The 17,385-nt window shown below is 43.0% G+C and overlaps 3 protein-coding genes across 4 annotated transcripts; 2 read left to right on the top strand and 1 right to left on the bottom strand.

The window, feature by feature from the left end:
• Positions 1-426: 426 nt before the first annotated feature.
• Positions 427-3,536, bottom strand: LOC136433436 (interferon-inducible GTPase 5-like). The gene is made up of 3 exons (XM_066425641.1): positions 3,445-3,536; positions 1,443-1,688; positions 427-1,139 (listed from the first exon to the last, which is right to left on the bottom strand). Exons 1-3 carry the CDS (start codon positions 3,519-3,521, stop codon positions 734-736), a joined length of 729 nt encoding a protein of 242 aa, XP_066281738.1. The 5' UTR covers positions 3,522-3,536; the 3' UTR covers positions 427-733.
• Positions 3,537-4,039: 503 nt separating this feature from the next.
• On the top strand, positions 4,040-8,081 carry LOC136433435 (T-cell-specific guanine nucleotide triphosphate-binding protein 2-like). 2 transcript variants are annotated; one of them, XM_066425639.1, is made up of 4 exons: positions 4,040-4,230; positions 5,320-5,378; positions 5,657-6,579; positions 6,921-8,081. In XM_066425639.1, the coding sequence occupies exons 2-4, from the start codon at positions 5,347-5,349 to the stop codon at positions 7,301-7,303; spliced, it is 1,338 nt and encodes a 445-aa protein (XP_066281736.1). In that variant the 5' UTR covers positions 4,040-4,230; positions 5,320-5,346; the 3' UTR covers positions 7,304-8,081. The 2 variants fall into 2 exon arrangements, with proteins under 2 accessions (XP_066281736.1, XP_066281737.1); XM_066425640.1 differs by lacking the exon at positions 4,040-4,230 and adding an exon at positions 4,275-4,380.
• Positions 8,082-8,848: 767 nt separating this feature from the next.
• On the top strand, positions 8,849-14,357 carry LOC136433434 (T-cell-specific guanine nucleotide triphosphate-binding protein 2-like). Its single transcript, XM_066425638.1, has 4 exons — positions 8,849-8,962; positions 9,700-9,758; positions 10,423-11,330; positions 13,165-14,357. The coding sequence occupies exons 2-4, from the start codon at positions 9,730-9,732 to the stop codon at positions 13,545-13,547; spliced, it is 1,320 nt and encodes a 439-aa protein (XP_066281735.1). The 5' UTR covers positions 8,849-8,962; positions 9,700-9,729; the 3' UTR covers positions 13,548-14,357.
• Positions 14,358-17,385: the final 3,028 nt, after the last annotated feature.

The following is a 17,385-nucleotide window of genomic DNA, read 5'->3' as shown; positions in this document are numbered from 1 at the left end:
ACAATGCATGGATAACTACACTACCCGAGGCAAAACTTAACTTGTTCTGAGCAAGGAGGTTCTATATAAAACCTCCTTGTTCTGAGCGAAATGGTCCTTACTGACAATATCAGATATCACACTATGTTTGAAAATGTAGTCTAGTATCCAGCCTTGTAACGTTTAAAACAGCTTATAAGTTAATTATGTCTGCTTTCCTCAGCTCCGCACCCAGGCTACAGGATACCAGGCTAATCACTAGTATCAAGGATGTTCCTATGATGCTGTATTAGTAGTCCACTGTTTTCTGCTGCTGCAGTAGTTGAAACATCCTGCAGCCGCATTCAGTCTTCCTGATGATGCTGTATTATGTTATCGTAAAGCCATCATGTAATATCACCATTCAGCTGAGACTAAGACAGCAATACACATGTTTAGTACACAAAGTTGTCAGTTCAACCTTGACTGTGCTTTATTTCCAAACTGTCCATGTCACTGTTTACGTGTTCTTTTATGTAAACAAACTTAAAGCTTTCATTCGTATGATTTGCTCCCCTCTAGCATAATCTGAACACACTTGACTCAGGCGACAATCTATTCACTCCAATACAAACGACTAGCGTTAAAGGCACAAAACATATTGTCCAATGTACGGCCAATGTCAACATGACACATTTATATGGCCCGAACGGGCACAGGTAGCATGAAATATGCTTTTCGGTAAAAATACGACCACAAAAGACGTTTAGTACTGTTAGATTCTGTGTCCAAGGATCGCCTTTTTCAGCTCGAGCGCGTCCCACATGTCCTGTGTCACGTACTCCAACCTGCCGCTGATGATGAACACCTCATCCTCTCTGACGTCACGCGGCCATCCCACCTCCCGCAGGACCCGGATGTAGTCCTGTCGCAGTTCCTCCATCAGGTGTACCGAACATTTGTCGTCAAAGTACTCGGGGTCGTCGTTCTCCTTGTCGGCCACATCTTTGTCGAACTGGGACCTGACGAACAGCACCTTCTTCCCCATCCTGGCGGCCGCCATGGCGATGCTGATGGGGTTGTGCTGGATGCGGCCCCGACAGAACACCAAGAACACGTCACAACTCCGCATGTAGGATCCGAAGTCGATCAGATACTGCCCAATGTTGAAGTCTCCGTACCTAGTGGTTTAGACGTAAATGACTGACTTGGTGAATTTTCAATCATAGACTGTACTATTACCAACATTGAATTGATATGAAGCGTTTACTTTGGTATCGTTGATACTAAAACAGTTAGACATTGTGCAAATGAAGAATGAAATGGAGAACCCTGGCGAAAAACTCCATTGGTGGAAAACTCTATTAATTAAACGGCCTCTAACGCATTGGGTTATGAAGTGAAAATATGTATAAAGCTATATATGTGATCATTTACTGAAACTCATCAGTATATTGATAAGTCGTCAGGTGGAGCTGCTGTACCTGCCGGTTTGTCTCCTCAGCAGAACCCCGGGAAAGTCGATCAGCACCAGGCTGTCCGGCAGATCGGGGTGTGGGTACTCTGTTGGCTCGGCGGTGGTGTGGGTGAGACCGGCCCGTGCCGCACCAGGGTCCCGGGGCCTCAGCCCGCGGACGGAGTTGATGAATGTGCTCTTCCCCGCCCCGGGGTCGCCCACAACACCGATGCGAACTTCGTCCCGACGTGTGCGCCGTGGCACAAGTTTGGGACTGTAGTGTGACATGAGGCGGATTGGTAAAGTCGTATTGACTGGACTGAATTATGTAGTTTCATGCAAACGGTGTTCACAACGTACTATAAGTAGCAGACATAGTTAAGAAAGAATTGTATCATGTTCATTATACTTATTGTATTTTGCCCTGGGGTTAGATGTGGATGAACACCTGCTGACTATCTTAGGGCAAAATCCTTTTCTTTTGTATCTTTCGGGTACCTAAATTATAACTAGAATGGCAACATTTTCGGGAAAATGCAGAATATTCCCCTCCCATTACCTACACCTCAAATATGACATCCTTAGCATTGACTGTAAGGATATGACGAAGTTTCTGCATAAATTATGCAAAGGAGGTCGACATTAGCATAATTTATGGCAAGGTGTGTTCGGCCTTTCCTAAAGGTACCTACATCTCAAATATGACATACGTAGCTTTTATGGTTAGGGATATGCATAAATTATGCATAATGCACTCATTAGCATAATTCATGGCCAGGTTTTCTGACCTTTCCTAAAGGTACCTGCATGTCATCTGTAGCCTTCACAGTAAGGGAGAAACAAGTTTATGCATAAATTATGCAAATGAGGTCCGCATTAGCATGATTCATGAACAGGTGTGTTCACCTCTCCTAAAGGTACCTACATCTGAAATATGCCATCCGTAGTCTTTATGGTAAGGGATATACATACATTATGCAAATGAGATCCGCATTAGCATAATTTATGTACAGGTGTGTTCACCTCTCTTAAAGGTACCTACATCTGAAATATGCCATCCGTAGTCTTTACGGTAAGGGATATACATACATTATGCAAATGAGTCCTCATTAGCATAATTTATATACAGGTGTGTTCACCTTTCCTTAAGATACCTACATCTGAAATATGACATCTGTAGCTTTTACGTTAAGGGAAATACAAGTTTCTGCATAAATTATGCAAATGAGGTCCTCATTAGCATAATCCATGGCCAGGTGTGTTTACCTTTCCTAAATTTATCTACTTCTCAAATATGACATCTGCAGCTTTTACTGTAAACACAACACAAGTTTTTGCATAAATTATGCAAATGAGGTCCTCATTAGCATAATTTATATCCAGGTGTGTTCACCTTTCCTACAGATACCTACATCTCAAATATGACATCTGTAGCTTTTACGGTAAGGGAAATACAAGGTTCTGCATACATTATGCAAATGAGGTCCTCATTAGCATAATTCATGGCCAGGTGTGTTTACCTTTCCTAAATTTATCTACATCTCAAATATGACATCTGCAGCTTTTACTGTAAACGCAATACAAGTTTTTGTATAAATTATGCAAATGATGTCCTCATTAGCATAATTTATTGTCAGGTGTATTCACCTTTCCTATAGGTACCTACATCTCAAATATAACATCCGTACATTGTAACATAAGGTACATATAACTTGCTGCAATACCATTAGTAGAGCTACTACCGCACATCTACTTGGTTTTTGGCAGAAGAAGAAGAAGAAGAAGAAGAAGAAGAAGAAAGAAGAAGAAGAAGAAGAACAGGCAAGCAAAAACAGTATATCCCCCTTCCCACTGGAAGGGGAATATAATTAGCATGATACAAGCAGTCGACAGTCGGGTTACATTACTGACGTCTAATATCTGAAGCATTGAACAAAACTATGCAATAAACTGTCAAATCTCAGAAGAAAGGATAACAGGTAGGTAACGTTATAGCAGCGTTTTGCTACTCTAAGGGATTTGATACTCACTCGCGTGCCTCCTCCCGTGACTGGTCACTTCTGTATGATGATGACGACGACTCCGTTGATGACCACCAGCTACCCATCTGGCTAGGAGGAAACGGAATGCTTTTGTTATGACATCATCATCTATCACCCACACCACAACCCTTACACTAAACCCTAGTACTTTATTTAAAGCTGGTGTGTTACACCTAATGATAACCCCCGTGACCTTGGGTCGGGTACATAACGCCACGGCGCTTAGCAGCATGCAGTCACGGACTATACCCCTGTGCAATAATGCGCGATTAGCTTCTGATTCGAGACCCACTACTGATGATTAGAACTGAAAGAAACATCAGTCATATTTCTTTCCGTTGGAAGGGTAAAATCCACATCTATCCTACCTTAGTGTTGGGTCTGCTGACGCCGCGGAACCAGCAAAACAGGTGTAAACACTATACTTCACCTCCGCTTGCGACAACAAGCACAGGTGGGTCTCACATTCAAAAGAGGAACTGGTGTCATGTGACGTCTGCTATTTTTGGTGCGAAACTGAAAGCGTTCTCTTTATTTGTGACTCATACTCTAGAAACTAAAAAGCAGAAGTTGTTCAGTCAGTTAATTGCTAGCGTTCAAAAGATGAAGTCGTGTCACGTGACGTCTGTCGTGCTATTTTTGGTGCGAAACTGAAAACGTTCTCTGTACTTATGACTCATACTCTAGAAACTAAAAAGCAGAAGTTGTTCAGTCTGCTGGCGAGAGGAGACAGTGACTGCAGCGCCGACAGTATTCCTCAGCCATTTAGCCAAGGTATGTATGTTTTTGAGGGACTTATGAGCTAGCAAGTGGGACGACTTAATTTCTGGGACTGACAGAGAGAAACACGGACCACTAGAAATGGGTAATAAAACACGCGGAAAACACTGTCCCGGACCCGGCCTACACCTGCTTGAAGATTAGGTTTGCTTTTGTTTATATTACGTTAGCTAACATATTACTACTATAACAAGGCAAGAGTTGTTGCTTGTGTTTGTATTGTTTCTATTGTTCATATGCCTCACGGTGTAGGTCGTTTCTTTTAAGTATTGTGTCTGCTTCGGTGGTTCTCAATAGTTCGAGTGCTGAAAATTGTGAGACTGGGCCGTACCGCGCCCTTTCACTTTCACATCACAGTGACGGCGCTGTTGGGTTTCAACAATGAAATGTCCAACCTACGAAAGTGAAAATTAATCATAGCTGTAGATCCAGCCTTTCTTTCTTAGGTGCTGGTCGGTGAGTTCTTATTTTACACACATACAAAACAATGTTGTCTGGTTCAACTTTTTTTTTTATCGTCATCAACCAAATATTGCTCCAATTCATGATTTCTGCCTCCCTTAGCTTAAGCAGAATATACGTATCTGATGTAGCTCTTCCAACCACCGACCTTTTTGGTGTAAAGGCAAATATTGAGCTCTAGCTTGCTTGGCCGGAGAATGAGTCATGCGGGAGTGAGATACAGATAGGACTACCACATACGCACAGAGCTAATACTGACAGACCTTCGTTCTTTGGTCTTTGGCTTTTGATCAATCATTGGACCCAGAGTCCCAGACTAGGCAGTCCTATCCGCCCAGTACCTGACCCCTGATAGAGAGAACAAGTGCCAACTTGTTTTTAGCCGCAGGTGAGAACGAGGGCCTAGTGCCTGAAACTTGTCACCATGCCTTTTGGCCCTGCAAGCGTTTATTTCAACCTACTCGAAGCAGTGGGGGGTACGACCTGTATCTGTATCTGTATCTATATAGCCGGTATAACCGCCATTAGGCGTAACACACCAGCTTCGACCTTTGTTACATGTGCCGCATTCTATAAGCAATTGTTCACTCTATCAATCATATTCATTTTGTACATTTCTAGGCCCCAGAAAGACACGTATAATCGCTGATGATGGCGGATCGCGGGGATGCCCCAACCGAGTAAGTAGATATTTCTACCACAATAGTCTGAGAGCAATTTGCTGCGGTATGAGGCGTTCAGTTGAAAATTACCCCAAACGGAACAATACAGGACCCACATACAGGCTCTGTAACGTGCAACCCATATCTGTAAAGGGTTCTAAATCATAAGAATTTGTTTCTTGATATAACTTTTATGTCATAAGACATACTATGGAGCAAGTTGAAAAATAAATAGCTAAAGTTGATCTAGATGTTGCTAGCCCGTAAACATACCTGTCTTGTTCGTCAATCCGCAGGGAGATCATTGGAGAAATGAACGAAGAGGAGCAAGCAATGTTAAAGAATTTGGCCTCGGCCGGTGGCGCGAATAAAGTGGAGATATTAAAGAAGATCCAAAAGTATGCTGCCGAAAACATGGAGGCTTGGAAGAATCAGAAGGTGAACGTAGGCATCGTGGGCGACCCCGGAGCGGGGAAGAGCACCTTCATCAACTCCATCCGAGGGCTGAAGCCCAAGGCCCATGGTGCAGCCGAGGTTGGCGTTACGCATACCACCGCAGAAGCCACCGACTACCCCCATCCAGCACGCCCGGACAGCCTTGTCTTCGTTGACTTCCCCGGTGTCCTCCTGGAGAGAGGAAGTGGTGACGGGCGCGACTTCGACATCCAACAATATGTCGCCAAGTTTGAGGAGAAGATGCAGAAGTGCCACGTGTTCCTGGTCTTCAGCAGCGGCCGCATCCAGCACAACGCTGTGCAGATCGGGATGAAGGCCCGAGACATGGGGAAGACGGTGCTGTTCGTCAGGTCTCAGTTTGACAAGGATTTGGCGGACAAGAAGAACGACGACCCCGAGTACTTCGACGACAAGACCGAGGCCGAGGCTGAGGCCGACCTTATGGAGGAACTCCGCCAAGACTACATCAAGGTCCTGAAGAGGGTGGGATGGGAGGGGGAAGTGAACCGCAGAGATGTCTTCATCATCAGCGGCCGACTTAACTACGTGCTGAAGGGATCCTGGGACATCCCAAAGTTCCGTAAGGCGATGATCGACGGTCTCGGCGCTCTTCAGAAGATGGTCGTCATCAACACCTGCCGCGACTTCTCCAAGGCCACCATCAAGGAAAGGGGCGACATCTACAGAAGCAAGGTGTGGACCGTTGCTATGGCAGCAACTACAGGCTCCCTTGTGCCATATGCTGGCATGGCTGCTATTCCAGGTATGCAAAACCAGCGCTAAAAATCAGCGATTTAGCAAACGACATCACTACCAGAAGCCTGTTTCCATACGCCAGGAGACTCATTATTGTTGTCTCAGTGCACATTGGCGGAAGGTGCGCCTTTGAGTTGACTACAAAGTTAGCAAATGTGGAGAGAGCTACAAATGGTGTTAAAATCATTTACCATAAGATATTGACTTTGCCTTTAAAAAGAGGAAATGATTTACTCGTGACTAATATCCATTGAAATTATTTCTCGTTGTCATTCTTATGTGATCAATTATGTCACAGAATCCACTTGTCATCACATCAGCACTCACCAGTTCCATATTTGGCTACAGGTGCCCTCGCAGTGGCGTACAAGCAGTACAAAGAGGGGTTCGGCCTGACAGAAGATGCGGTGGAACAGCTCGCCAAGATGACCAACAAGAGTCCGGAGGATCTCAAGCAGTTCTTGTCTACCAATCTACTGACTGGGGCGAGGGGTCCAATAGGAGAGAATGAGGCATTGGCTGTTGTCCAGGCAATCTGTAATGGGTTAGGTTTGTTAACTGCCGCTGCTGTTGACCAAACAATAGATTTTATCTTTCCTGTGATCGGCGCTCTTGTGACAGCTCCACTGGCCTATGGTATAACGACCAAAGTCCTGCATGCGTTGATTTCGCGCATGGAGAAGTGCGCCGGTGAGCTGTTTGATTATGCCTTCAAAGAAAGTGCTGTGTGAAGGTTGCATGAAGTGTTTTGACATGTGGAACCCATACTTAGGGGCGTTTGAAGAATGGCTCTAAAGCATTAACACATCTTTATGATTAAGGCAGAGGCAATACTGTAAGGGAATGGTTCAACCCTAGCCCTTTTCTCAAAAGGGACGCATATGCTATAGTTCACTACAAAGTTTAATCTTTTAGGTGATCACTTTCATATCATATCATGTCATATCATATCATATCATATCAAGCCATATCTCATCATATCATATCACCTTATATCAGATGCCATTGTGTCGTATCCTGTGGTATCCTATCATATTGTATCCCTATATTATCGTATGATATCGAATAGTATCATTTCATATCATACCATTTCATATCATATCATATCATATCACATCCCATTGTATCCCATCGCATTGTATAGTGCACTGTGGTATGTTATGTACGGTACAGTAAATGGTAGGGTATGCCATTGTAATAGCTTTTTAACTGTACATTTGTACTGGCAAAGATGTTCTCACATCAGCTTAGTAGAAAGATCATATGTTTGTCATTTCTATGAAGAACATCTTGTTGTATCGTGCTACATACGTTTCTAAACAATCTAAGCGTCACATATATCATACTAAAATGCACACTAGTACTGCTATCAATTAAAGGGCAAAATTCCACTAGCTTGTGTCAAATTATGTCGTTTGTGGTACGTACATTTCTTCATTTTCTGTGTGACATTGACTTCGCTTCTATCGATTGTTTATTGCTTGAAATAGACGGATATAGTAACCTTGCTTTGGTCGTTGTCTCAGTCTTAACCAGTTATACTTATGAATTTTGATCAACGAATGGCGATGAATGATTGGACAGAATGAACAGATGGATGGAAATAGACTATTTCCATTAGTATCTTTGATAGGTCTACTGTCTTCTCCATCGTTTGTCGTATCTAGCAGCCTGCCTTTTTACCTGCCTTTGCTATGATGTTACGCGGCATTAATGTTATATGTAGTGCGTGCCTTGATCGCGTCGACAATTACGTTGTTTCGCAAAACTTTTTTTCGCAAAAACATTTCAGAGAGCTTTGAACAAATTCGAAATATTCAAAGTGTTACGAAAAGAGCGTGACGAGGGTCGAACATTATATATTTACCTTAGGTGTTTGAAATGCCGAATTCCGCCCGATACGCTTTGAAATGATACAAGCAATGTCTTCTGAAGACAACCTTGGCTCCATATCGCTAAAGCTCAACTTAGCCATAGCGATGATGCACCTGCGGGATCAGAAAAGGGCTGAAGATAAAGCAAATAGCTACCAAGTTGGAAACTACAGAGACTTTTGATTATTAATATTCAAAGAGAACTCAATAACACAATGTTGCCTCCCCATGGCCTCGGAAAAAGGGTAAAACCCGCACAAGTGTAAACACTGTGCAACAGGCTCCGCGGGCGACAACAGGTACAGGTAGGCTTCACATTCAAAAGAGGAAGTGCCCGTGTCATGTGATGTTTGTTGGGCTATTTTTGGTGCGAAACTGAAAGCGTTCTCTTTATGACTCCTACTTGAGACTACAAAGCAGAAGTTGTCAGTTACTGGCGAGCGTAGACTGTGACTGCAGCGCCGTCCGTAATCATCAGTTCTATCTTGTCAGCAGACAATCTTCCGTCTACCCAAGGTATGTATTGTTCCTGAGGAGCTTACGTAGCAAGCGGAGTTGCGTAATCTCCACGCAGATTTAGGGTCCTGGGAGGGGAGAAAACCCCAGACCTCTAGAAAGAACCGTCGCCATTTTTCTTTATCGCGACGCTTGGCCGCACATTTTAATTAGCCAGTTCTGTCAATAAATAATGACTCTATGATTGGTTTGTATTCTTGATAACTATGCAATGGTTATAATGGTGTACCAATGAAATAGAAGAGTCGTCTTGACCAAAAGGGGAAGCTGTAACATATGATGACGTACTTTTTGAACCTAGACTAAAGGTCTCCGAGTACGTGTTTGACTACACTCGTCGTTCACAGGTAACGTTAGGCCGGGGAGGGGGTCGTTGGGAATTGGCAACGTGCCCATTTTCTCCCTGCAAGATATGCCTGGTATTCGTCATTTGTATTTTGGCGCTTTTGGGATGTAAGTTTAAGCGTAATCTCTACATGGAAGGGCACGACCAGTTGTGTTGTTTCCCCCTCATACTTCTGTCACTGTGTTGACAATGAGTAACAAGGCCGTATATAGTCAGGCTGTTTGTGTACAAAAGCAATTGTGTTCTTAATGACATACCGATAGGTTTTGTATTACAATATATGGGGCATATGGACAAACAGTGTCGTCAACTACAAAACTGGGTTGATTACATGCGCCATATTCTATAATAAGCTCTGGAGTTGTCCACAATTTTGTGAATACGTTTTCAGGTCTCTGTACAACACGTGTGACTATCAAGCATGGCTCATCATCCGGAAGCTCCAGCCGAGTGAGTGGATATCTCCTTCTTGAGCTATCATCGTCTTCTCAGTAATATGTTTTTAATAGTATAAGGGGTAGGAGATGCGTTGCCAGTTATGAGTAGGACAATGTGTTATTAGAGAGATATAGACCCAATAGAAGGACAGGGACGCACATGTCCAGATATCAGACTCACCCAAGGCACGACTCTGACTGGGCGTTCTACTATCCTATATAGCACTGGTGGTCCAGATAAAGAGGTGTGTTGCCGTTTTCGAGCGGCCGGACCCTATCCTAACGCCATCTTAGCCCCTTGACCATCTACCATGCCTCCTGAATCTCCAGGCGTTGCCAAGGCCACGTTTATCTAGCGACATGCTAGTGCCGTCCGTTTGCCGTGCAGCACCCACCCCTGTCCCGTCGACTGCTATGATAGCACAACCCGCGGCACAACAGAAATGACTTCCGTGTTTGAGAATTGTAAACTTTAGTAGACTCTAAAAGAACACTGTGATATACAATCAATTATTGATCATTCCATGACTTGCTAGTAACAAATGAAGTAGCATTATGATAATATTACTATCTTCGATCATGGAGATTTCTCAGACAATTCTCAACGATTGGTCATACTGTTTACCTTTTTATCAAAAATCTTAATTCTGTGCCTCCGTGCATTTGTCAATCCACAGGCAGATCTATGGGGAATTGGACGAAGGGTTACAAGGAATGGTGAGCAACATGGTGGCCACTGGCGCTGCAAATACGATGATACTAAAGAAGATCCAAGAGTACGCTGCCGACAACATGGAAGCTTGGAAGAATCAGAAGGTGAACGTAGGCGCGGTGGGCGACCCCGGAGCAGGGAAGAGCACCTTCATCAACTCCATCCGCGGGCTGAAGCCCAAGGCCCCGGGTGCGGCTGAGGTCGGCCTCGGTCACACCACCTCAGAGGTTACTGAGTACCCCCATCCAGCACGCCCGGATAATCTCATCTTTGTCGACTTCCCCGGGGTACTTCTGAAGAAAGAAACCAGAGAGGAGCGTGACTTCGACATCAAACAGTATGTCGACCAGTTTGGGAAGAAGATGCAGAAGTGCCACGTGTTCCTGGTCTTCAGCAGCGGCCGCATCCAGCACAATGCCGTGCAGATCGGGATGAAGGCCCGGGAGATGGGGAAGACGGTGCTGTTCGTCAGGTCTCAGTTTGACATAGATGTGGAGAAAAGGAAAGACGACGACCCCGAGTACTTCAATAACAAGACCGAGGCCGACCTGATGGAGGAACTCCGCCAAGACTACATTAAGGTCCTGAAGAAGGTGGGATGGGAGGGCGATGTGAACCCCAGAGAGGTCTTCATCATCAGCGGCCGTCTTCACTACGTGCTGAAGGGATCCTGGGACATCCCAAAGTTCCGTACGGCGATGATCGACGGTCTCGGCACTCTTCAAAAGATGGTCGTCATCAACACCTGCCGCGACTTCTCCAAGGCCACCATCAAGGAAAGGGGCGACATCTACAGAAGCAAGGTTTGGACCGTTGCTATGGCAACAACTGTTGGCACCTTTGTTCCATATGCTGGCGTGGCTGCTATCCCAGGTAAATGATACGATATTGAAAATTCATCTTTAATTTTGTTTGTTTATCCTGCTAACAAACCAACAAACCCACACAGGCTCCTGAACGGAGGAAAATGTCTTCCACGCAAATGTGATCTGCTGACACGACATCGATACATTAACTCTAGAATCATGCGCTATTATCCAATATGGTCTAGATCACTGTTTGTCTTAACAAAGACGTTTTGTACCATTTCTCGAATTGTATTACAAGTACTAAGCAACGAGCTGAACGTATCAAGTTACCTGACACCCTAATAGACCTCTTTCCAGTTACGGCGGCCATTTTGAATTCCCAGAGGTCAGCTCGGGGTCATGCACCAAAACGAGGCAGTCCCTGACTCAGATCCTACTATAACCCTGGGTAATGCCAGTTATGCCATCTTCGGTTGTACATTTCGCCCCTCTAAGATGAAATAGTCTAATATATGTGGCTTTCATATGTAGAAAATATTGTTGTGGACATTTTGACTTATTTTTGGCTAAATTTTTATTCGTTTTCCACAGTTTTTGATGGGTAACTTAAGGACAGTGTCTACATTTGTATATCCTCCTTGATATCTTTTTACTAGTAGGTTTAATACAAGACATGGAAAGACTAGCTGCAGACTGGCATCCTTGTGGGTAAAAAATTAGAAGACAATTGGCAGTTGTTCCGACAATTTCTAGATACCAAGATCCGTTCTGCAAACAAAGCTGTATGGGGTGATTGGGGTCCAATGCAGAACTCAGTGTAGTGGGAAAGGTGGGATACACACTGGATGCGCTCTTTGTATATTTGTATGTCAGTTTGCTCCAATGATAGTTTTGGTAGCATACACTTCCACAAGTTGAGTCCAGATAATTGTGGGCTGAAATTTAGCAGATCTATCCTGTGATTTTGATGATTTCTCAATGCTAAGATCGGCATGGCAAAGAAACGCTATACCCGTAAATGTTATCGCCAGTGGGACAGGGATCGAACCCAGTCTCTACCAAACTAACTACGCTGGCAGCTAGTGATGGGGACGCATCTGTGATTTACCCCGCCTTCCCCACTGAGTTCTGCATTGGACCGGACCGGTCGACCCCATAGAGCTTAGTGTGCAGACCGGATCTTGGTATCTAGAAATTGTCGGAACAACTGCCAATTGTCTTCTAATTTTTTACCCACAAGGATGCCAGTCTGCAGCTAGTCTTTCCATGTCTTGTATTAATCCTACTACATGTAGTTAAGATATTAAGGAGGATATATGGTAGAGACTGTCCTTACGTTACCCGTCAAAAACTGTGGAAAACAAATAAAAATTTAGCCAAAAATAAGTCAAAATGTCCACAACAATATTTTCTACATATGAAAGGCACATATATTAGATTATTTCATCTTAGAGGGGCGGAATGTACAACCGGAGATGGTATAACTGGCATTACCCAGGGTTATACTAGGATCTGAGTCAGGGACTGCCTCGTTTTGGTGCATGACCCCGAGCTGACCCCTGGGAATTCAAAATGGCCGCCGTAACTGGAAAGAGGTCTATTGGCTGATGATTCTTTAAAAACCCACCGGACGGTTAAAAAATAACTAACAAATGAAAGCAAATTTGATTAAAAATAAGTTGAGTGAAAATGCAAAAAGAACAAGAAAAGGAAGAAATGTGCATGTATAAACAAGGGAAATATGATAATGACACTTTCGTCGTTGCCGTTATGCATCAATTTTGACCTATTTCGTTAAAGCCGACCGATCCATCACAGATGCCCATCTTGTACAATTCTCCTCGATTTCGTTTCTCATCAGCATCAGCACCATTTATATGTTCGTCTCTCGATCGCAGGAGCTGTCACTGCCGCGTATTTCCAGTACAAAGAAGGGTTTTGCCTCAGGGATGATGCGATAGAGCAGCTCGCCACGATGACCAACAAGCGTCCCGAAGATCTGAAGAAGTTCTTCTACACCAAGTTGCTGGACAGAGCTAAGTTAAGTGTGGGTAAGAGTGAGGTGTTGGCTGTTGTTCAGGGTATTTGTAATTCATTAGGCATGACAGCTGCCATTGTGGTCGACCAGGCAATAGACCTGTACATTCCTGTGATCGGCGCTCTTATCACAGCCCCGCTGGCTTATAGCATAACGGCTAAAGTCCTGCGTGCACTGATTTCGCGCATGGAAAAGTGCGCCAGTGAGTTGTTTGATAAAGCCTTCAGGGAAACTGAGGTGTGAAGGTTCCTTCATGTGTTTTGAGGTGTAGAAGTCACAGAAAGAGGAAGAGTGACTACGCGACGTACAAATTCATGATGGACTCTTTGGTGACAAAGACAAACGAACATTCCCTGTTTATCCTCATATTCGGCAGTTGATAAGACAGTAGGTTATCATAGTCTGGAAAGGGAAAAATGGTGCACAATTTATCACGGTGAATTTGTTTACCGTTTTAAAAATCAAAGAAAAGGATCATAGAGAGAAGATCTTTATTGAACGACAATTGTACATGGTACAAAGTATGGCAAGAATTCGTAAACATAATACAAAGTAGAAGTATAGAATAAAACTTAACATCCTAATCACTAATACAATGCAATAAGGGCTAGCATACATTTTGATATAGCATTCTAATTACTAATATACACAGAATGTTACACTTTACTCAAAATCACTATTTGAATGTCATAAATATACCACACATATATACCACGGATGAATTGATACCTGATTTTAGTTGCCAATGATTATTAGACTAAAAAGATACTTATCAGTAAACACCCTAATACATGAAATTGTTATACTATTCCGCCCAATAATGTGTGAGTTTTTTTTGCGCTGTGGTTATTCAATTTCAATCTATGGAGTGCACACATTGCAATGCTTGATAAAAAAAATGTCTTCTTCTTCTATTATACCGTAGTACTTGTAATGTTTCTTTATGCGGAATAAGCTGAATTTCTGTAGTGTGTAGTACGGCAAAACTCAACCCTAAGTCTCAATGATCTGTAAACTGGATTCCATGGAACTGCGATTGCTTTAAATACAAGACATGCAATCTTGTCTATTGTGTCAATTTTGACTGCGCATGAGCGAAAGGTGATGAATATGAGAGTGTAAGATAAAACGAACATGTGGTTCGAATAGGACTTCGGACTTTGTAGCTAACGGATCGTGAAACTTTTATACTACTTTTAAACTTTCACTGATTTGCACTACAACATTTATGTCGATCTCAGTGCTTTTTGGAGCAAATCATTGCAAGTGTCAACTGAGAAAATTCTGCGCAGATTGGAGATTCTTTGCCCTCTGTGTCAACACTGACTCAACACTTATCGTGTAACGTGTGCAAGTAAATATTGTGCCCTAGGCCCTAGCTGGGTATGTCTCATTTGGGTATAAGCGACTCCTCCTGTTTGTGTTGTCAACTGGTAACACAACAGCGCTGAAGGCATGTTTGGCATTTGTGTCTTTATTGGTCGCAACGACAAACACGAAAATAGCTGGACAAACAGCAACTTTTGACCGAAGTTCTGTTCATCAATGAGATTAGGGTCGAGCCGAGCAAACAGCCTACCCGGTATGGTCAAAGTCCCCCTGTTGCTGGGCCGGAGGTCGGTCACCCTGATATGTGAAGGCCGCTTCAAGATAATGGTTCGCGTTGACATCCATTTATCTCCGAGTAGAAATTAATTGGGAGGGCGTTTGCTAGTCAGCTCTGGCTGATAAAATAAGTCAGTCAGAAACAAGGTGGTAGTCTGACAACGATTATCTCACACTTATTGATAGGAGATGGAGATTACACTGAAAGCTGTTTGAAGCGCCCCAGAGGGATCTTCATTAACGTTTGTACGTTACGACTTTGCGTTTTCATTGTTCACACCAACGACGAGGTTACGACGATTTGAAGTCGACATTCTGTCATCAACAATCAGATTGACAACAAAGTAATTTTTGACGGTCCCTTTCGGTATGTTAACTTATTATCTAACATCGACTAACTGATATGAGTAAGCACGCAGGTCTATTCATTGAGTTCACTGCACCGAGACCTGTACGAAGTACATAGTTACCTAGTTTCCAACGAGAACCTCAGCGTTTGCAGGTCTGTCCCAGACTGCGGACTTCTGCGCATGCCGTGTGACGTTTGTTATCAGTGCGACCCGGCTGTCCTGTGTACCGGCATGTGAAACAGATAGCCTTGTTCCCGTGTTTGTGGTGCTTTGTTACCTTCGCCGAGAAGGTTATGCAGAGGGTAGCGTTTGTCTGTTTGTCTGTTTGTTTGTAGTGGCACAGCATAAGTCGAGAATACCTTGATGGATTGTTTTGATATTTGATATGTTGGTAGGTTTTGATGAGACCTAAAAACGATGAGATTTTGGGTCCCCTAGCGGCTTCTTACGGTACTGCAGCGGAACTTCCTGTTTTGATAACTCGTGTTCCGGACATGCTATGGAACTTATTTTTGAGTGGTAGATAGATCTTAGGACAGAGAGTGAGTGGTGTGGGTTTGGGCCCCCTAGCAGCTTTTTTGGAACTGCGGGAGCAGGTTTTGCATCTGACTTTGAAAGGGAATAACTCAAGAAGGGCTTGATGGATGGTAATGATTTTTGGTAGGTAGATAGCTTGAGTGATGATGTACATGATTAGACACTTCTTATGCAAATCAGTGTCTAATTTGCATAATTAATGAGGAAAGTTTATACATCCGCCAAATTCCATGATAGGACTCTGAAACATGTGACATATGTAACTGAGGAAGAGAGAAATATTAATTGATATGAACTATGCAAATGAAGACCTCATTTGCATAAATAATGAGAAAATACTATAACAAGATGGCCTTGATGGATGGTCATCATTGTTGGTATGTGGATAGCTTGTGTGATGCTTAGTATGATTGGACAATAATTATGCAATCAGATTCTAATTTGCATAATTAATAAGGCAACTTTAATTTGGTCTGTGGACGCACGTCCTGGCCCGTTAAAGTACCTGAATGGATTGATTGACAGGTGACAGGTGTGTATAGATGGTAAGGTGTGCCGGGGCATCTTAAATAAAGTATTAAAACGACAAGTGTACACATGCCCGACAGGTTTAATGTGATATCTTACACTGCACGTCTGACAAATATGTTAACAATGCAGACAGCACGCGGGTAAGTGGACGATTTAAAAGTGATGTACCTGGGCGAAGAGTAAAGGCAAGTGTGTTAGTTTCTGTACCCAAATCTGGCAAATAGATAAACCCAATATTGCACATTTTCTTCGTAGTTCTGCAACTTGTCCTTTAACCCTATCCAGACTGGGCTTTTTTGGTATATCTGATTCGGCCCCCCCCCTCATAATTTCCGAACGGTATGATGTATCATCACCAAATTTGTAGGGAGTGATATTCACGTCAAGTTTTATAATTCCTGTAATTTTGGTGACGTTATGACGTAATGTGACGTAATTATGACGTCATCGATGTGATTTTATTGGCTAAATAGGGAATTCCCGTAATATCTAAAGGAATTAAACAAAACGGTTTGTATTATTCATTTAAGGTATGCAAAGAAATACAACGTCAATGTTAGGTACGTTGACGTCAAAATGACGTCATAGAATGGCGTCATGTGTTGCTAGCGATCCCTTGGGATCCGCCATCTTGGATCGGCCATTTTGAAATTTTTAAAAATCCTTTTTATCCACTTATGACCCCAAAGGACGCTGAAAATAGACTAAAAACGTTAATCTAAATGTTTCTGATAAAGAAAATGTCAGGTATTGACGATTTTAAGGGCGAAAAAGCCTGCTGATACCTGAAATAGTGATACAGTCCGCCATCTTGGATTTTGACTGATTACGTCATCAAATTAGCATAAATTATGAATATTAAATCAGGAAAGTTACATCTAATTACATGTTATGTTATACATGAAGTAAAACTAGTGTAGTTGTGCAAGAAAACCCGAGAAATATCATTGTTTTCAAAATATTAATGATCTTTGCAGAAAATGCCAGTCAGAAACCAGTTGCCATGGCAACATGAAAAAATGATAAACTTAAACCATTATTATAAAATTGTTGCCAAC

Source organism: Branchiostoma lanceolatum, chromosome 4 (assembly GCF_035083965.1).
Source record: "Branchiostoma lanceolatum isolate klBraLanc5 chromosome 4, klBraLanc5.hap2, whole genome shotgun sequence".
NCBI classification, from domain to species: domain Eukaryota; kingdom Metazoa; phylum Chordata; class Leptocardii; order Amphioxiformes; family Branchiostomatidae; genus Branchiostoma; species Branchiostoma lanceolatum.
The sequence above is the reverse complement of the archived record's forward strand: the minus strand, read 5'-3'. Positions and strand labels throughout refer to the sequence as shown.

Bases quoted from the DNA above. Each gene is read 5' to 3' on its own strand.
- LOC136433436 (XM_066425641.1), bottom strand. From the start codon at position 3,521: ATGGGTAGCTGGTGGTCATCAACGGAGTCGTCGTCATCATCATACAGA. The intron at 1,689-3,444 runs GTGAGTATCAAA...GTCACACTACAG, and splicing joins TCACGGGAGGAGGCACGCGA to TCCCAAACTTGTGCCACGGC. The intron at 1,140-1,442 runs GTACAGCAGCTC...CTAAACCACTAG, and splicing joins CTGAGGAGACAAACCGGCAG to GTACGGAGACTTCAACATTG.
- LOC136433435 (XM_066425639.1), top strand. From the start codon at position 5,347: ATGATGGCGGATCGCGGGGATGCCCCAACCGA. The intron at 5,379-5,656 runs GTAAGTAGATAT...GTCAATCCGCAG, and splicing joins CGCGGGGATGCCCCAACCGA to GGAGATCATTGGAGAAATGA. The intron at 6,580-6,920 runs GTATGCAAAACC...ATTTGGCTACAG, and splicing joins TGGCATGGCTGCTATTCCAG to GTGCCCTCGCAGTGGCGTAC.
- LOC136433434 (XM_066425638.1), top strand. From the start codon at position 9,730: ATGGCTCATCATCCGGAAGCTCCAGCCGA. The intron at 9,759-10,422 runs GTGAGTGGATAT...GTCAATCCACAG, and splicing joins CATCCGGAAGCTCCAGCCGA to GCAGATCTATGGGGAATTGG. The intron at 11,331-13,164 runs GTAAATGATACG...TCTCGATCGCAG, and splicing joins TGGCGTGGCTGCTATCCCAG to GAGCTGTCACTGCCGCGTAT.